This window comes from Caloenas nicobarica, chromosome 13 (assembly GCF_036013445.1).
Source record: "Caloenas nicobarica isolate bCalNic1 chromosome 13, bCalNic1.hap1, whole genome shotgun sequence".
NCBI classification, from domain to species: domain Eukaryota; kingdom Metazoa; phylum Chordata; class Aves; order Columbiformes; family Columbidae; genus Caloenas; species Caloenas nicobarica.
The window spans coordinates 541,006-559,347 of NC_088257.1; the positions used below are offsets into that span (position 1 = coordinate 541,006).

The window sequence follows — 18,342 nt, forward strand, 5'->3', positions numbered from 1 at the left end:
CGGAAAGGCTCCTTGTCGAAGTAACGCAGGGGAGAGCGGCCAATGGCCGGTTTTAGCTTTAATTTTGCAAACGTTGAGACCTGCCTATTTTGATCTACATCATTGCAGGGCAAAACAGATGTTTGCTTGCAGTGTGGATTTGGGCACACACACACACATACGTGTCTGCAAATGAGCTGACGCTCAGTTTGCTCCCTTGGGAGTTCACGTTCCATACCACTTTCTAAAATCAAAAATATTTCATTTTGCCAGTTAAGCTCTTTTTTTTCTGTTCTACACCTGGAGCTCACTGCGAGAGGGCAGAAATCAGAATGGGAATGTGCTTTATCCATGTTTAGTTACTCTGATAACTTAATTTCTCCTTTTATGAATTCCCTTGGGTCCCTGAACTCTGAAGACAGACCTTTCCAATTGAAAAGGAGGGAAAAAATCCCAGGCAGCCTGCGGTGGATGACATATCTGACCGACACTTAGCATGGGTGCTTTGTCTTGGTGTTTGTGCTTTAGCTTTTCAAATTGCTGCCTGTGCATCAAGTGTTTCTGCCCAGGTTCTGCGTGTTGGACTCGTGCTGGTGCCACAGCATCCCCACCGCCGCCTCCTTACCTGGAGAGGGGCTCCGTAGGGAAACTCGGCTTTCTCGCCACCCTGGGTGGCCACGCTGGGGTTGCTGGAGCTGATGAGGACAGGGGAGCTGATCTCCAGCGCCGGGCGCTCGCCAGGCGTGTGGACCATGCGGTTGAGGGTGTTGAGGGCGGTGGTGATGGAGAACGGCCGCAGGCTCTTCCGCCGGGAGTCGGGGGCCTTGGGGAATGCCGGCGGGTCCGCGCCCTTCGCTTTGGGAGTCGCCACTCGTAGGGATGTGACCTTGAACTGGGGGGACCAGTGGCTTTTGCTGGTCTGCAGGAGCTGCCTCGCAGTGGTGTTTGGCTGGAAGAGACAAAGGGAGACGTGGTGACACATTTCAGAAGTTACACCAGGCACAGCCCGGCCACTGCTCAGTTTTCTCTTTTTTCTCTCTTTTCCTATCTGGCAGCAGAGCTGTGGGCAGATTTCCGATGACATTACAGGCGATCTTTAAAAACGTGCAGCTCAGTCATTTCCCTGGTATGTTTTCAGTGACAAACTCCGGATGCAAAAGTACTGATGCAAAGCTGACAGCAAAATGAAAACGCATTTGAAAAATGTGTTGCTTAGACAACACCTTACTGAGGTTGGTGCTCCTCCCCAATACTTTACAAAAAACTTTGTTTCTTGTCAAGGCCTTTGGCTTGCAGAGGCAGAAGGAGAGCTGGCTGACTCTGTAGCAGTGTTATGATAAATGTAACTCTAAATTAGACGGGATGTTTGGGCACTCTGTACGCTGGTACGCTTGGGTGCGTCTCGTGCCGCCGCCGTTACGGCGTGAGCTGGAGAAGCCCTCGGTGACGGTGGCTTTCCCAGCAGAATCAGATCCACCCAGTTACATCTCTGTAAGCCCAAACATTCATGGCTTGATCCTGCTCCCATTGAAGAGAGCCGGGCTTGTTAACCACGGGGCTTAATGAGGGAAGAGTCAGGCCCTGATTTTGCATACGGGCAACGTTCAAACAGTATTTCTTGGAAACTGCTGATCAAACAGTATTAATAGCAAAGGGCATGTGGCGACGATGTTTTTTACCATGATGACTGCCAGAGGAATGAATCATGATTTACTGCTGACAGTAACGAATTGCAAAACACTGAGATTCTCACCCACTCGGGTGAGGCAACGTGCCCGGCTCCTGGGATGGCCGAGGGTGACGGAGCGCAGAAGAGGTACAGGTGCCTCTCAAACATTATCACTTTGAACAGGGATTGTTTTCACGTTTTCCTCCTCCTCATTCCTTAAAGCAAGGTTTTAAAGCCACGGTGTGTGCGTATGTACACATATGAGATGGTAATATTGTCATTGCTATATGTAATTAAACTTTAGCCTAAACTGGAAATGTTTTTCTGCCTTCTCTAAACATCAGGAGATATGATAAAATGGGACACAAACCTAAGTGTCAAAGCCAAGGAAAGCCTTGCATCTCCCAAAACAGAACTACCTTTGCCTTCTCTGTAATTAATTTCTAATTCCTTGGTGGCTTTATGTGGCTCTAACTAACTTATTTCTGTTAACACCAGACGTAAATAAGTAATTACTGAAGCTAAAATGATTTCATTAAATGAAAAGATATTTTACAAAATATATTAGAGCTTCAAATAAGATGCTTTACTAGTGTCCTTTTATAAAATAGCCACAAAGAAGTGCTTGCTGTAATTATGATGGCTGCAAGTATTAATTTTATTTCTATGAATTCTTGTTGGTGCCATTTACACCCTGCATCTCCAGCTAAACTGCAGGAACACAATTAATGTCTAGACCAGCGCTAATAAACACTGTCAGGGAGCGGGCGGCTGAAAGGTCTGTGGAGCTGGAGCACGGGGGCCCCCCATGGCACGGGGACATGGGGATGCGGGGACATGGGGATGGGGCCACCATCACCAGCAGCTGGGGCTCCCGGGGCAGATCGCCCGCAAACGGGGCTGCACAACAGCCAGTTACCACAGAACCCATTAACAATGTAGTTTTGATATTTTGCCTGAATTTTGCATTTTTGTCCCCTTGCTGTGGAGGCTCCATAGCAGCAGTGGAGGAGGCGAGCTGTTTGCTCGCTGTCAGCGGGGTCAGGGTGGGGAACGGGCGCTATGCACACGCTGAGGACAGTCCCTGCCCCGTCACCTCACTTGCCCTCTGCTGTCATCAGCCCTGCCGGGGACAGCGGTGGCCTTGCTGTCTGGCCTCGCTCAGCACAATGCTCAAACTTGTTTTTAATTTAAAGCTGCAAGTGTGGTTGAGTCGGGACAGTGGACATGAGTCTGAGGGCAAGGACGTGAAAAGCCTTTGACTTGCTGGACGGTTTCCATCGCCTGGAAACAGCTCTGCAATTGCCACGCACACAACTAATAACGAAAATGGCATTTTAGCTATGAACCCAGAGAAGAACCCCTGTGTGAGTGCTGGACGCAGCGGGGGACACGGCAGCGGCTCTGCCCCAGGTGACTGCAGAGGGGGTGGCTGCGGTGACTGCTCCAGCCTGTGCTGTTCCTGCAGTAGTGACTGGCCACTGTCCCCAAGGGGGACAGGGGGATGCTCTTACTCTCTGCAGAAGCATCTGTTTGTTTTAGATCTGCGCTGACTCCCCACGTGTGAACGCCGCTGTAGGAGCGGAGCTGAGCGCAGCCTCTTGCCACAGATAAACAGAGTGAGTAAGCCCTGAAACAAAGGCAAATACAGTGGAGGAGAAAAAACAAATGCAGACGGCAGAAAACTGAGGAAGGCGCCTCCTGCTAATAAGTGAACTCGATGATGAAGGGAGGATTGCTGCTGCCCAGCCTCTGCAGCTGCCCAGCACACTGAGAACCCACATTTTCTCGAGCTGCTGGTGATCTGTGACACTGCTCTGAACTGGTTTTTCTCATTTAGTTCCTCTCCTTAGTCAGAAACCACAGTGGGCTCTTGGCTGTTTGATTTCTCTTGCCCCACACCAGCCACCCCACATCCAGCTGCGACTCCCTGGGGACACCTGGCCTGGACCACAGCTCCTGCTCCTGCCTCCTCCTCTGCGAGCACCCGTGGAGCATCACAGCCCTGCAGCGCTGCGTGCGGAGAGGTGACTTCTCTGCGGGGACACCGGTGTCCCTGGGCAGCGCTCCCTGCTCCGCTCTGCCATGTCTCACCTCCTCTGACCTTACAGGGACCTTGCTAGGAGGTGCACCTCTCAGAACAGCGTGTCCTCTACCAGAGCCAACGTGAGCTCTGCAGCCTTTGGGGAGCAAAGGGAAACACCGTCCAGGTTTGGGTGCTGCTCTGCCAGTGCCTCCCCCAGGCTGGGTACGTTGGAGCTGCATAACCTGTGTGTCCCCAGGCCTGGACGCAGTATTCTTTCCCGTGTCATAGGTGTCTCTCAGCGATCTGGAGCGCTGCAGGGTGGCATTACCTTGTGGAAGGTCAGGCAGTCCTTGGTGTCGGTCCTGTCCCTCCTCAGCTCCGCGCTGCAGAGCGTTCTGCCCGGCGACGGCAGCTGCTGGATGACCTGCACGGAGCTGGCGGGGAAGACGCCGCTGAGCCCGTTGACCTCCCCCAGGTACCAGTTCTCGTCCAGCTGGCGCAGCAGCACGATGATGTCCCCCTTGTTGAAGCGCAGCTCCCCGGGGCTGTGCCCGCGGTAGGTGTACAGGGCCTTGGCTCGCGGGACCTGTGGGAACAGAAACAGCCCTTGCAGTTTGTCCGTGACAGCCATGCTGAACAGAGGCAGGATTCCCCAAAAGCATTCGTAATTACTGGGAAAAATTTAGAGGTCTAAGGCTTAAGCATGCATTTATTTGTATTAACTACCCACATCCTTTCCTGATGTCTTTTTCTAATGAAGACAAGCCCCAAAACACTTATGCTAAATTTGTATCAGGATGAAAAGCTGGCTGAACTTGTTTAAGAATATTAGGAAACAATTAATGCCTTAAACTAGTCTTCCCATGGGATCTTAGCGCCTGCTGCAAGATCTCCTCTAATACAATGCCTGTTTTAACGACCCCAGGTATTTCTATCCGGAGTGACTGAAGGTCGCAGCCGTTGTCCAGCTGACCTGGCGCTGTCACCTGCAGTGGCCAACCGTGCCTGTCTAAGGGAATGTGATGAGTCAAGGTGAGCACAGGTCACTGCTCTGCTCTGGTTATTTCCCTGCTCTATCATCGGGTGACCATGATTTCTATTTCAGTATTTAATCTGGGTTACAGGAAGAAAGGCTTCTTAATGTTATTGTTGTTACAGTACAATATGAGTAAGAAGGTAACCAGAAAAGAGATGAGGGAACTTTACCATCCTGACTCTCATCGCAATGAAGCTACAAAGTTCACTTAAAATAACTGCTTTATGGACCTTTATCTATACTTGAAAACTCAATTTAATACACAATGCAACAGATGATTTAGATGGCTGACTAAACCCAGAGCATAACCCAGGCGATGCAATGTGAGGGCAGCCTGGGGGGTGTTTTCCGTGGCAGGAGTGCAGATGTGCTGACGTTTTCTGCACTATGGAGCTGTTCTAGATATGCATTTGGGGAGTCCTGCACATTGGAAATCAGTAACGCTGAAAGGCTCGATCTTTACATACTTGTGTTAAAGACATGATGGAGATACCTCAGGCACGCTTATTGTCTACAGTGCTGCATCCCACACAAGTGCATCCTCAAGCGAATAAACAACCTGTCTGTTGATGGTTATTGCTATTTGCAACACCCCACACCGCAGTTGCCTGTGCAACACAGAAGGCTGAGAAGAGATGTTCGGCAGGGGCCAGGGTCAGGCTCTGTCCTTCTGGCGCTCCGGCCGGGCAGGACCTGCCCCGTGTGTGAAGCCTGGGGTGCGGTGCTGCTCCGGCCCGGCGTTCCCATCCCGCACCGCCAAACGGCACTGGGGCGAAGCTGCGGCACCCGCGGCTGGGAGAGATCGCTCCTGTGCCCGAGGCAAATGGGGATTGGGTTTGGCATGAAGACAGCGGTGTATATCCTAAACTATTATCTGAACTATTAGAGCTGCAGATATTGCTCTTTCCTTGAATTGTACAAGATTCTTGGCTTCAATAACATCTTGCATTGTGGTTCATTTTCTTTAATCCCTTTTCATAGAATCATCCAATGTCCTGAGTTGGAAGGAACCCACAAGGATGACCGAGCCCTTGTCAGCGCCCAGGGCTGGGGCAGGACTTCTGCAGGGCTTCCCCATCCGCCAGCTTTGGGAGCTCAGGAAAGTGGGAGAGAGAAGCTTGACATTAGTTTCCTGAAGTGCGGAAAAGATCAAATTTTCCATGGAAATGATTTAGGTTTTGGGAAGACATCATCTTCCAGCACTCCCAAACACTGATGATGGCAGGAAAAAGGAACCCAGAAGAGGAAAATTTTATGTACCGCGTTTACTTCAAAGCATTTGAAACAGGAAGCAATTAGTTTAATGTTTAGTTCTAATTAACTCATTTTGCCTGTTGCACTAATAGTAAACACATTCACTGGGATTAGTGACAGTGAAAGTAAGTTGCTGGAAAAAAAGGAAGTGAAAGAAATGAGACTGAGCCCAGCTTTGCTGTCCATCTGTCCATCCGTCCCCTGAGCTCCTGCAGGACACACGGACGTGTCAGCACCAGGAGCACAGGAGCTCCCTGCAGAGGGACAGACGGACCCGCTGTTCGTGAGAAACCGGGTTCTGGGCATTCGTGCTCAGACTCGGTGACAGACTTGCTGGTGTTAAATGAGGACAAGGAGCACAGATTGCGATTGCCTCAGGAGCGACCAGAAAACAAACAGGACTCACGCAAACTGCAAAAACAGGGCTTGTAAGGGAGGAGCACAAATGGACGGGGATGGTGAGAGAATGGTTGCACAGCAAAATACAGCAAAACATAAAAGGCATCAAGAACGAGTTATGGAAATATATTAAAAATAAGAGAAACTCTAAAATGAAATGCATGCCTATTACTAACTGGGAAAAGTGAACAAACAGTGGGTGCTGGGAGTCTGCCATATTCTTTCTTCAGCAAGAGAAGGTATGATCAGATATTCTGTGAAATTAATTTTAATAAGACAGGAAAGCAGGCAGAATAAAAGCTGAAACCGGGCAGGATGGGTGTTTGTGGCATGAGGGCTGGCTGAAACTCATTTCTTCAGCTCCTCGTTAACCCTTTCCTCCTGGTTCCAGCCAGTCCCGGGCTCGCAGCCCACCTGCTCCCCAGCTTCCCCTCCGCCTGCTTTGCTCTCCCGTTGCTGTTTCCCAGAGCTCGCAGGGACCGTCGACACCATGTCTCCCCTCACGTTACAGAGCAGAGCACTTGTATTCACTCCTTGAAATTCGTTGCAAAACTTTGTGGATCTACGTGAATAACAGTTAATATTAATGCTTATATGCCTCTTTAGCCTCCAAAAGATATTCAGAATTTTGGTCTTTTGGGGCTTGCTAGTAACCTTGAACACACAAGGTAACATTGGTGTGTTCCTTCATGGATGTTTTGTCAAAGAATTATTCTAATGTTGGTCCCTGGATCTGTATGACTGACCCCCCGCTAACGCTGCTGCACCGGGAAGGGCTCTGGGGGCTCCGGCTGCCGTGCAGGGGGACGGGGCAGCCGGGCCCCCCCGGCACAGGCTGGGGGACAGCGGGGACACAGCGCCCGGCACGAGGGCAGGGGACAAACCGCAGTTCAGACCGCCTGGGAGTGAAGTGCCCGGAGGGACGGGGTGTCAGGGAGGGCCTTGGACTGGGCGTATGTTGCTGTTTGTATACCCAGGTATAATCACACTGGGCTGTTTCAGCACTTAACGATTGACATTTTCAAAACCCTGTGTTCTTTGTAACTGCCAAAATATTTTTTCTAATATTTTTATACTCTGTTAACAGCAAAAATCAATGCAATTTAAAAAAAGAGGAGAAGGATTAAAAAAAGCCCTAGCAATACAAAGCACTTTGTTTTGGAATCAATCAAATTAGCCTGAAATGAAGTTTTTCAAGATCTTCATAAAAATAATTGAAGTAACATTTTAAGGCCCAAGTCAGGTTTGTTGTTTGGTTTTTTTTTTTTTTTAATTTTGTTTGTCAGTTCAGATACTGAGCCAAAAATATCTTATTGATGTCCCAACTTTATTTAGGACATAAACCAAGCCTTTATCTACCCACACTGAGCTACCGCTGTGGTTTTCCCTGCGCAGGGTGCTTTCCCACTTTGCAGGCCTTGCACAAAATAAATCTTCAAGCTGAAATTTTCAGAAAGACACACGTCAGGGTCACCAGATTTTAATGTGTTCATGAGATGTAGGAAAGCCAAAGAAAAGCAGCAGCAGCACCTCGTGGCATCACACCCGCTGAAGCACTTTGGGCCGTGCATCTCAGCGCTGGTCACTGCTCCTGTGGGTGCATCACAAACCACATTTCTTTCTTTCTTTCTTTGCTTTTCTTTCTTTCTTGGCTTTAGCTGGTTTCTGTCCTCTCTCAGATGTATTAAACCCTCTGCAAGGCACCTGTTCCGCTTTATTTAAAGCAGGTTAATTGCAATAGCAGAAGCTGGGTGCTAATTAAGCCCAGTGATAAAGACAAGCTGTGCCTGGAGACAGTTTGCTCAGGGCTGAGGGAGCAGCTTGTCCCGGGTGAGGATGTGTCCCCAGGCGAGCTGGGACAGGAGGATGAAGTTTCCTGGTGGTGCACAGAGCTCCAGAGTAAGTCTCCTGCTATTTTATTTCTTTTGATGGGTTTTTCTGCCCTTACTATATCCTGCTGCTTTTTGTTAATCCCAGGCAGCATGTTATTTTAGTGGGGTGGTAGTGGCAGCAAAACATTCAGCCAAATGTTGCCAATATTGGCATGCTCCCTAGCTGCAGGGTTCAATGTCTCTCTTTAAAGTCAGTTGGGAAAACACGATGAGAGCCCATGAAAAAACTCAATTAGAGGTGGTTGAAAATTTGTGTAGGATATTTGGAGTGCAGCAGCAGAGGCCGCAGCTACAAAGAGCCAGCACTAGTGAAAGGCAAAGGCTTTTCTCCGTGATGCCATGTAATGCTGCAGTAGTAGTGCGAAATTCAATAAATAGAAGAGTGAGAGGAGGGTCTTTTGTGTTGTCCTATGCAGATGCATCTAATGTCTTGTCCCCATTCTTAGGGGATATGAAGCTGATGGGGGAGAATTATTTTTTTTAACTGGCTTTGGTATTTGGCATCAGCCGTGCCAGGGCAGCTGTCCAATACATCTGAGTCTACCTCTGTACAAAAAAAAAGAAACCAATTACAAATATGTACATGTGTGCGTGAGGAAGCAATCCAAAGCATCACTTCATAGCTGGAAGAAATGCACACTATAATTATATTAAATGAGATGGTTATAACTTCCTTGTTATTTGCTGTGGATTAATGTAAGATCACAAGCTCATAGCACTGGTATTTAAAAAAAAAAAAAAGACAAAAAGAAGATGTGTGTGGGGCCAGCTGGGGTGGAGGGTCACCAAGGAGAGACACTAAAAATTGCCAAGAAAGGAGGAAAGCAAAGCCAGGGAGCGCAGTGAAGAGGAGAGATTGCTGATGGAGGCTCTCGACACCCATAAACCTTGTCCCTTGACTCCATTCAAACCCAGCGCAAGGAGCAGCTCAGCCCTGTGGTGACACCGTCCCTGTGCCATCAGACCGAGCCACTGCCTGCAATTACCTGGCCAGAGCATGGGGACGAGGCCTTCGCCGTCCCTGCACGTGGGATTTGGTCACTCTGTCACCCGTTCCCAAGCAAGGCTTGTCACAAATGACTTCAGTGAGATGAAGCTCACGAGAACAGACGGGATCCTCCCGTTCCCCAGATGCTCTGACTTCACCAACATCCACGGCTGCGTAGGTGAGCACTGGGATGAGTGACAAATTAGCCTGGGAGCAGCTGATTGCGGCTGATGTGCAGGGCTGCTCCCCTCTGCGTGCGAAGGGAGGGCGGCAGAGCGGGTTCCGCCGCGCGCCGGCGGTGCTGCCCGCTGCAGAGGTGCCTGTGCCCGCACCGCAGCACCCTGCGCCGCAGCACCCTGCGCCTGACCCCCCAAACCTTGGCGGGGTCCCCGCTGGCTGCGGGGTCGGGAGGCTGCTGGCGGATGGGTCAGGAATGGCCTCAGATGGGTTTGGACCCGCACCCGGGTGGTTTCCCCGCTCTGATTTTCCAACTCTGGAGTTGCGTGTCCTGCGCCTGGTCCCCGGCGCGGCCACCGCCCACATGCCATCTCCTCCCCCACCACACAGTGTCTCTGCAGCAAATCCCCAGGACCTGATCCCCATCTGGGTTTCATGGGTGTCACCCCACGTGCGGGGCAGCGCTGCCTTATTTGTGCCGAAGAGCTAAATGTCCACGCGGTGCAGGGGCAGCGATGTCCCTGTAGATACATGGTTTCTGTAACACCTAACAGCCTCCTTGAAAGGAAGAATTTATTTCCAGGAGAGTGCCAGGAAGAGGAGAAATCCAGTCCTGGATGTCTTCCAGTTTGATTTTTCTCACACTAGGTACTTAGGTTCAGTTTGCAAGTGTTTTTTGATTAATCTTCTTTTTTGAGCCATTTGGAGTGGGACTGGCACTGGTCGTAGGGGACTGGCACACGGCCGTCTGCACGGGGTGGCATCGGGGGTGCCAGAGCCAGGATTCGGCAGGACTTGCTCTTCAGGACCTGTGTGGTGTTGGATCCTGCAAGCCTCTGACTCCGTCACGTCGGCTCTGTGCCTGGGTAGCAGGAGTCCAGCTACAGCCTAAATACTAAACTGAGGTGCTCGGAAGAGCCTCCCACCCAGAAAGCTGCCACTGCGGAGCTAAGAAGGGTCAAGACCAACGGATGGAGGAAGCTCTTCCTACCAGCACCATCTCCTTCCCTCTGAAGAACCGCAGGGTGTGAAGGGGTGGCATGCAGTAGGCGGGGGCACCTGGCATTGCCCAAGACCCACGCGTGAGCACTCGAGGTGCACCAGGGTGGCTGAAGAAACATTACGGTGTCTTCACTCCCAACTGCGGCCCCGGGTGATCCGTCCAGCTCTGCGCAGAGACACCTGCATGTCCAGCGCAGGGACAGGCTGTGCACTGCACACAGGGAAATACCCAGACTACCCCATGTCTGCAGGGAATGGAGAACTTGTGTGCCGGCGCCACGGTGCGGGCGGGGAGGGCGAGGCGGCCAGCGGTCCCTGCTCTCGGGGACGGTCCGTGGTGCCGGAGCTGCGCCCGGTGCTGCACAAACACAGCAGCGATTCCCGCCCTGCAGATCGGCGACCTAAGGAGGCCAAGCGGATGGAGCATGCGGCGATGGTGGCAGTACCGTCCCTGCTTTACCTGTGGGGACAGGACTGGGCAGTGTGAATGGCTCCCCAGGGACAGACAGTGACTCCAGGACAGCTCCTGCTGAGCAGTGATTTACACAGCAGGCCGAGAGCTGGTTATCTGCATGTCGACGCCAGAGGCCGTGCTGGCTTCTCACAGTGCTGACCGATAACAGCTTGTCCACCTTGATGACCAACTTTCTGCAAGTGCCTCCAGCCTCCTGCACTGGCTGCTGCATTTCCCTGCGATGAATGAGCCCCGACAGCTCCTTTGTGTGCTCAGCTAGCACAGGTTTCGGGGCTCTTTAGGATCCAGTTGGATGAAAAGAGCTATTTGAATGTAAATTAATTGCCATTACAATTCTGTTTTTCTGCTTTTCGTCAGAGGAGATAACTTCAGCCTTGTCACACAGAACAAAACCTTCAAAAGTGCACTTGTCATTTCAATCTCTTCATATAATTATATTCTGAGGATTCAGACAGCTGGGTGGTTTCTGCAGTTTTTCTCTCCTGAGGAGGACTGCTCCCACCTTCCCAGCACCACAGGCTGCGTGCAGCAAGCAGAACCGCGTCTGGCCGCTCCTGCTCACGCTGCTGCTGCAGCTCGCTGGTGCTGGGCCGGCTGGCGCTGCTCGCGGGCGCTGCTCGGGGCGCAGCAGAGTGGGGACGGGCCCGAAAAGCTGTTTTGTGAGCGGAGAGAGGGGAACCCGCAGCGGCTGCAGGGACACAGCCGGGCGGTGGAGGCTGCAGCGTGTTCCAGCTGTGGTGTCTGCATGAAACCTTTTCACGCCTCTTCCACTCTTGGTTGCTGCTATCAGATGTGTTTGTCTCTGCTGCAGTCAGCAATCTCAGGCAGTGGTTAAGTTGTGTGTCATGGCTTTAAGCCGCACGGAAAACAAACTGTGTCAGCCCTCGGCGTGCCTGGTCATGATGCTCTGCCTCAGCACCGCGGTTCTCAGAAGTGGCTGTTTACCTGCATCCCGCTCCCTCCCCCTCTGCTCCCCAGCCCGTTCCTGGCTGGTTTGCTGCCCTCCCTGTGCGGGAAGGGGACGGCGCTGGCGCTGCCAGGCTGGGCAGCGGCGCTGCCTGCGGGCACCGGGACCGGGCGCTCCGCAAGCCGGGCCGGTGCTGGCGGCAGGAGGGGCTGAGGGACGGCGCTGTCCCCTCCACGGGCGGCAGACCCGCAGTCGGTGCCGCGTCCCTGCCGCCGCTCAAAGCCCTGCGCCTCTGATTGCCCAACAGCCCGGGGTTTAGTCCTCATGTTATTTCAGGGCAGTGCTCGATCAGTGACAGTACATCTCTCCGTTCCCCTGCCGCCTCCGCTTCGCAGCCATTTTGATGGCAAACTAACGACGGCTGTGATGGCCACAGCTGTAGGCCAGGACTGGGGAGGTCACAGTCCACCTGGCCTTGGGTGTCCTCGTCCTGCCCAGAGCTGGGGGGCTCCCCTTTCCTGCACCTCTGTTCCCAGGGGACGCCAGCCCGCTCTGTAGCCCGGTTACACAGGACACGAGCCAATGTGCTTCCCAACCGGCCAGGCTTCTCTTTCCTCCCTGCAAAGCCAGTGAGCAATTTGGGGTCCGCCAGCTGCACGGGGCCCGAAGGAAACCCTCTTAAAGGGGTCAGATTGCCAAAGGACACATCTCTTAGAAACAGCAACCTAAGGTGTGACCCCCATCCCAGCATCAAAACACAACGGAGGTTCCCCAAATCAGAGCAAGCTCAACTATCCACTTACAACCTCCACGGGAAAAGGTTTTCTCAAAAAAAAAAAAAAAAAAGTCATGGTTCTTCATTTATTTGCACAGTGTCTTGTACAGTGGGGTCCTGATGCTAAATGGGGCTTGAATACCTGTACATTAATAACAGCAAAACAAAGCCCAGTGTCGAAGAGCGAGCCCCGCAGGTTTCCCAGTGATGCAGAGCAGAGCAGGACAAGGTTTGGATGCGACAGCGAGCGGGTCTCGTCCTCACCACGGCCCAGCCTCCCCGGACACCCTTCAGCTCCAGCCCTGGGAGCTGCGTGTGAACCGGCCTCCTCCTCCTCCTCTCCCCGGGAAATCACCGACGGAGCCGGTGACGGACACGGTGGGCCCGGGGACGGCGGCCGCCAGCCGGGGAGCCGCGCCAAGAGCAGGACTCCAGACTTTCAGCCTCCTCGCTGACCACGACACTCAGCAGGTGAGCATGCAGGCTGAGAAACGCTGTTCTATTCCTGACTTGCCATCTGAGCCTGACTCATTGCCTTGGTAACCAATTAAAACACTTTTATGTGTTTGCAGTTCAGTACCTAATTTTGCTCCGATGCTGGCTGCGGGGTCCTTCGGCCTCCCCTGCCCCATCTGGAGCCGCGGCGGCTGTGGGGCTCAGCAGCGGCTTCACTGGGGTGATGGTGACAGAAGCACCGGTGTGACCCAGGGGAGACAGCTGGGAGCCCCGCTATGGCAAAAGAACGATAAAAATCGCTGTTTGTTTTCCAGGCAGGAAACTTGGGGTTTCAGCCTTCAGCCCATCAAAATGGTATTTTCCTTCTAAGCTTTCCATAGGGAACCTGGCACAACCCTCACACTGACCCGGAGGCTGTGGTTCTGCCTTACAGAAATAAATAAATGGCTGGGTGTCCTGGTGCGGAGGACATGGACCGCTCCTCGTGGCTGCAGCGATGCTCACAGCCCCGGCAAAGATTCCTGCTCTGCGCTCTCAGTTGTTGCACACTCGGCGTTTTGGGTGTGTATTGTCAGGCAGCCCAAATCGAGGTGACTTCACTCTCTCTTTGCAGTAGATGAAAGTGCTAAAACTACACGCAAAGGCAAAAAAAGGCATACAACGGTATCTGCACAAGGTGCAATCCAGCACTGCAGAACCAGCTCCTTGGGCCACACTCGGCATTTTTTTAGGATGAGACAAACCCTGATGGGATGCGGCTGTGAAGGAGAACTGGGGCAAGCACTTTCTCCCAGGAGGCTGTAAGGCCACACAGAAGTGTCAGCCCAATCCAGCGGTTCCGTTTCCAGCCAAGGGACCCTGTGGCACAAGCAGCCGCCACCTGCAGTGGCTGCTGGCGAGAGGATGCTCCTGCGCTGCGCTCCGGGGAGAAGGAACCAGAGCCACGTCCTGGGGCAGAGCCAATGTGCCTGTGCAGTCCCCAGCTTCGTAACTCGATTAGCACTTATCCAGCCCAAGCCTGATGCAACTCGTGAGGTCATTACTGTGATCGCACAGGAACTGCTGGGGTCCTGGGCGGGGTGGGGGGGTGCTTTGCACAGTGAGTGGGTGAGAAAACGTATTTGCTCCCACTGGGTACAACCATGAAGGTGGCTTTGAATAAGGTTTCAAAAAGATCCAGCAATCCAAGTCCTGTCTGTCAAATTCAGCAAGGAGCTGGAGATGTTTCTGGAGGAGGAGAAAATACCAAGACACGGGCACTATATATAGACGTCCGTGTGAAGGTGGCGACGTTGGAGTGCAGGGTATTTTTATCCTGATAGAGGTGTTATCTGTCTATCTCCCATGAAATGCTGGAGGGGGGTGTTACAGCACTCTGTGCACGCATAGCGAAAATAGCCCAAGTCACAGTTAAATTTGTGTGGTCTGTGTTTTCCAGAGGCGAGCTGTCATACTCGGAATTTTTCTCCTCTGGCTTACTGCCCTGTATTTGTTGCATGACAAAGTTCATCATCCAAGTAGCTGTTGAGTGGCCTGGATGGGTTTTTGCTGTGTGCAGGGGATAGCGCAGGTCTGCTGCTCACCGGAGCAGTGCAGGAGTTTTGTGTGCACCTCAGCACACACGGTCCCTCTGTTCTCTCCCCAGTGCAAAGCCGTGTTCAGCTTACACTGGGGCTGCAGACAGATAAGAAGGATGCTTCAGCACAAGACGTAACCACATCTGGCACATGCCAGGGGCGGTTCCTAAGAGTTCAAAGGCTTCAGTGTAGATTATTTACGCATTCACCTCCTAGCAAATCCTTTTACTCTTTAATTCCAGACAGTTTATTATGTAGAGATGCGGAAAATCCAAAGTCTGTCCTCTCTGCATAGACGTTAGAGATCTCAAAGCTGGCCAGACGTGCCGGGGGCGGGTGCAGCCTCACGCAGCTGCCCGGCGGCTGCTCCCCCGCTGCTCAGGACCCCCGGCCCCGGGCACCCCTGAGTGCGCCCACCCCGTGTCACCGTGTGGGAAGGGGATTCAAAAGTGATTTACGTGCTAGCAAATAAGAAATAATTTGGGATGGGCTGTAACTGGAATATTCCCTGACTTTTAAGGACTGGCTCTGTGAAATTCCTGACTGCAAACTGAGTATATTGTTACTGCTAATTCAGCAGCTCTGCTGGCTCTGCTCACACTTCCCTCTTGGAATGATACGAGTTCTTGTCTTGCTTGCTGATGAGGGGATTTGCTTTACTTTCTTGGCTTGATGGATGCTCAAGAGGATGAAGAGCAAAAAGCCAGCAAGGGACTGTCTCTGCTGAGAAATTTTGATGAAACTTGTGACTTTCTCAGCTCCATGGAGTAAAGGAAGTTTATTTATATAACAACTTTGGTAAAAACAAAACATGTCCTGTATCCTGCTTTTGATGTTGTATCTGGCTGCAGTGCAGAATGGTGCATGTTAATTTTATTTGCTTTGTAGCATAAAGTGGTGCAGTCTTAGGGGTAATTAGCAGACTCTGCAGATCGGGGCAGTCGTCCCTGGGAGAGCACACGGGAGCGGCCTGGAGGGCGCAGGGCGTCCCTGGGGGCAGGACGGGACGGCTGCGCCCTGACAAACGCCAGCTGCTCTGCAGCCGGCGGCCTCTGCTCAGCCGGGTTACTCCGGGTGGATGCCCAGACACTCAGGCACTCCGTGGGGCAGGGACGTGACGAGCATCCCCACTCCTGCCTCGTCTCTGCACTGCTCGGGCGCTCCAGGGGGGTGCTGGCTGGTTTTGGGTGCCAGCTCGGGGGTCCGGGGACGCTGGTGTCCCACCGAGCACCCAAAGCATCCTATGCTCCCATCTGCATGTGCTTAAAACCACCAAACCCAAATCCTGACTAATACTTTTCGTTCTTCACCTTGCAGCCGAGGATTCCAAAGTGTTTTATAATTAATTAACTAATTAAGTCTAAGAGCATTTCGGTGTAACATGTTTTCTATCCCTCCATCAGAGGCGCGGGCAGGCAGAGGGCTGGCACGTCCCGGCCGCAGCCCAGCTCACAGCTCTGCCCGTTCCCAGGGGTTTGCTCTTAAAACGCGTTTGGGAGCTGCAAACTGACAGATGTTGCCATTACCTAAAACCAGCAACGAGCCGAAAGAAACATGAAATGGGCGAGAGATAAGTAAAGCAGTTTCAAACAGCTGCTAAATCTCAGGGCGTGTTTGGTGTGTGATCCGTCCAAGATGACGTATCGACGCCCCAGAGATTCCCTGGGACACACGAACCACTTGTACCCCCCGGCGCAGGGTCCCTGCAGCCCCCGCATGCAGGAACCTCCACGGCGGGCAGGAGAGAAAACCCACCCGTGCCTGCCCCGAGTCCAGAGCTCTGCGGCTCCGAAAAGTGCGCGGAGACTGACAGCTGTTCGAGCCAAGCCTGGAGTGTTACGAAGAGGTTTGTAGAGACATTGTAGAGAAGGATAGTTCAGGTGAGAAAAATGGAAATCCAAGAATATAGTGCAGGGACGGTGAAGCCACATGTCAGTCTCTACCCCAAATTCAGTATAAGCCAAGTTACTTTAACAGGTCTAATATCTTGTCCTTATTACTTAATAAAAGCTTTCGTACTGTTAAAGAAAATGACAGAAACAACTTAGAATTTTAAAATTAGCCTAGTAAATCATCCCTAAAGTTAGTAAGTTGAGTTTAATATTTTTCATTAGTGGACCTCAAAGTATTTTGCCAGGGACACGAGCATTACTAGGCACTTTCCTTCCTTTCCTATGGCTGGGGAAACTGAGGCACAGCAACAGGAAATACATTTCTGCAGCTCTAACAGTTACAGCTTTGCAATTACTGATTTAATTGCTACTAGTCAGAAATCAGTATACTGCCTGAAAGTTGAAGCACCTGAACTGCACCCCCCCAAAAGTCAGGAGACACCTGAAAACTCCTGGGAAAAACATCCGCTGTGAAGTTGTTGCAAGGAGAAGGACAAGCTGGTTCTGTCTCAGCCTGAAAGTCAATGCAATTGTGCTGAACTCAAACCATTCAAATATCACAAGGAAGTAGCAGCCGCATTTGCAAACAAAACAATCTCTCTTGCTTCAAACATTTCTGCAGTACTGCTAACAGGAAAGTTTCCTAGCTCTTGGCACACGAGAAGAAAGCTTTGTGTGCCGAGGGACAGAGCAAAGACCGCGGAGCTCCTTACCCCGTCCGCGTGCGTCCTGGGGGCGGTCGCCAGCCGGTGCTGGTGCAGCTGCAGCGCCCGGGGGACCCTGCGCAGGGAGGCGGGGGAGGCCAGGACCCCCGGCCTCTGCATCGAGCCGAACCTGGGCACCGTCTGCCCGCCCCTGACGCCATCCAGGAGGCGGATGAGCAGCAGGTTGGAGGGCAGGTGCTCGATGCTGCAGAGGACCAGGGTCCTGCACTCGGGGCACCTCAGCTCCTTCTGTGACTTGAGGATCCTCTGCAGACAGGGCTTGCAGAACGTGTGCTGGCAGGGCAGCACCTTTGCTGTGCCGTCGAGCTTTTCAAAGCACACAGGACACTCCAACAGGTCAAGGAGAGCTAAATCATCCATCTTCAGGGCAGAGCTCCGTCATGAGTGGGGCTGGAGCCATCCAGATGCCACATCCACCGGCGCGGGCTGAGACGCCGTCCTGCAACCGCGGGCGCAGGCAGCGATCCTGCTCGGAGGAGAGGGAGGAGGGAAAAGAGCAGAACTCGGCTGCTGGAGTATGTAATACATCCCACCTACATTGCAAAGCAGTGTCTCACCAGCCAATTTGCAAATGTATACTTTGCGCTCGCATCCAAGTGTGCAGTGAGTCAGTTGTGAGTCAGGCGGTGCCGGGGCCGGCGCTGGTGCCGCCGGGCCGGCGGATCGCGGGGCAGGACGGGCGCTCAGCCCCGCACGCGGCGCACAGAGGTGTCTGCGGCGCTCCTCGGCCTGTGGGTCACAACGGACACGACAGCGAAAAATGTACCAGCTCGGGAGATCGGAGTCCCCGATAACCGTCAGACTGGACCTGTTTACGCTCAGCTCTGGCTGGAAGCAGCCGCTCACTGCACACACCCCTCGCACACCTACACACCGCCTCGTTTTTCTGATCGGTCCCAATTAAGCTCGCTCTCTACCCATTTTGACAGCAGTTCTGTAAAAAACCCTTCAAACGCAACCAGTCTCGGGAGGGACCTGGCAGAGCCGCGAGGCGCTCTGCGGTGCCATCCTCGCCCGGTTTGGCTGCCTCAGCTGAAGCTGAAGCAACCAAGACGATTATTCCTCCCCCAGCCCGGAGTCACTGAACCTGCTCCGCTCGCCGGCGCTGCCGGC

The 18,342-nt window shown here is 52.7% G+C and overlaps 1 protein-coding gene across 1 annotated transcript in view; it reads right to left on the bottom strand.

The window, feature by feature from the left end:
- SH3RF2 (SH3 domain containing ring finger 2) overlaps nucleotides 1-17,589 on the bottom strand; it is a 29,218-nt gene extending 11,629 nt beyond the window's left edge. The window contains exons 1-3 of the mRNA XM_065644298.1: nucleotides 17,218-17,589; nucleotides 4,003-4,260; nucleotides 605-928 (exon numbers count right to left, since the gene is read on the bottom strand). Coding sequence (XP_065500370.1) covers nucleotides 605-928; nucleotides 4,003-4,260; nucleotides 17,218-17,589 — 954 coding nt within the window. The remainder of the gene's footprint in view (nucleotides 1-604; nucleotides 929-4,002; nucleotides 4,261-17,217) is intronic.
- Nucleotides 17,590-18,342: the final 753 nt, after the last annotated feature.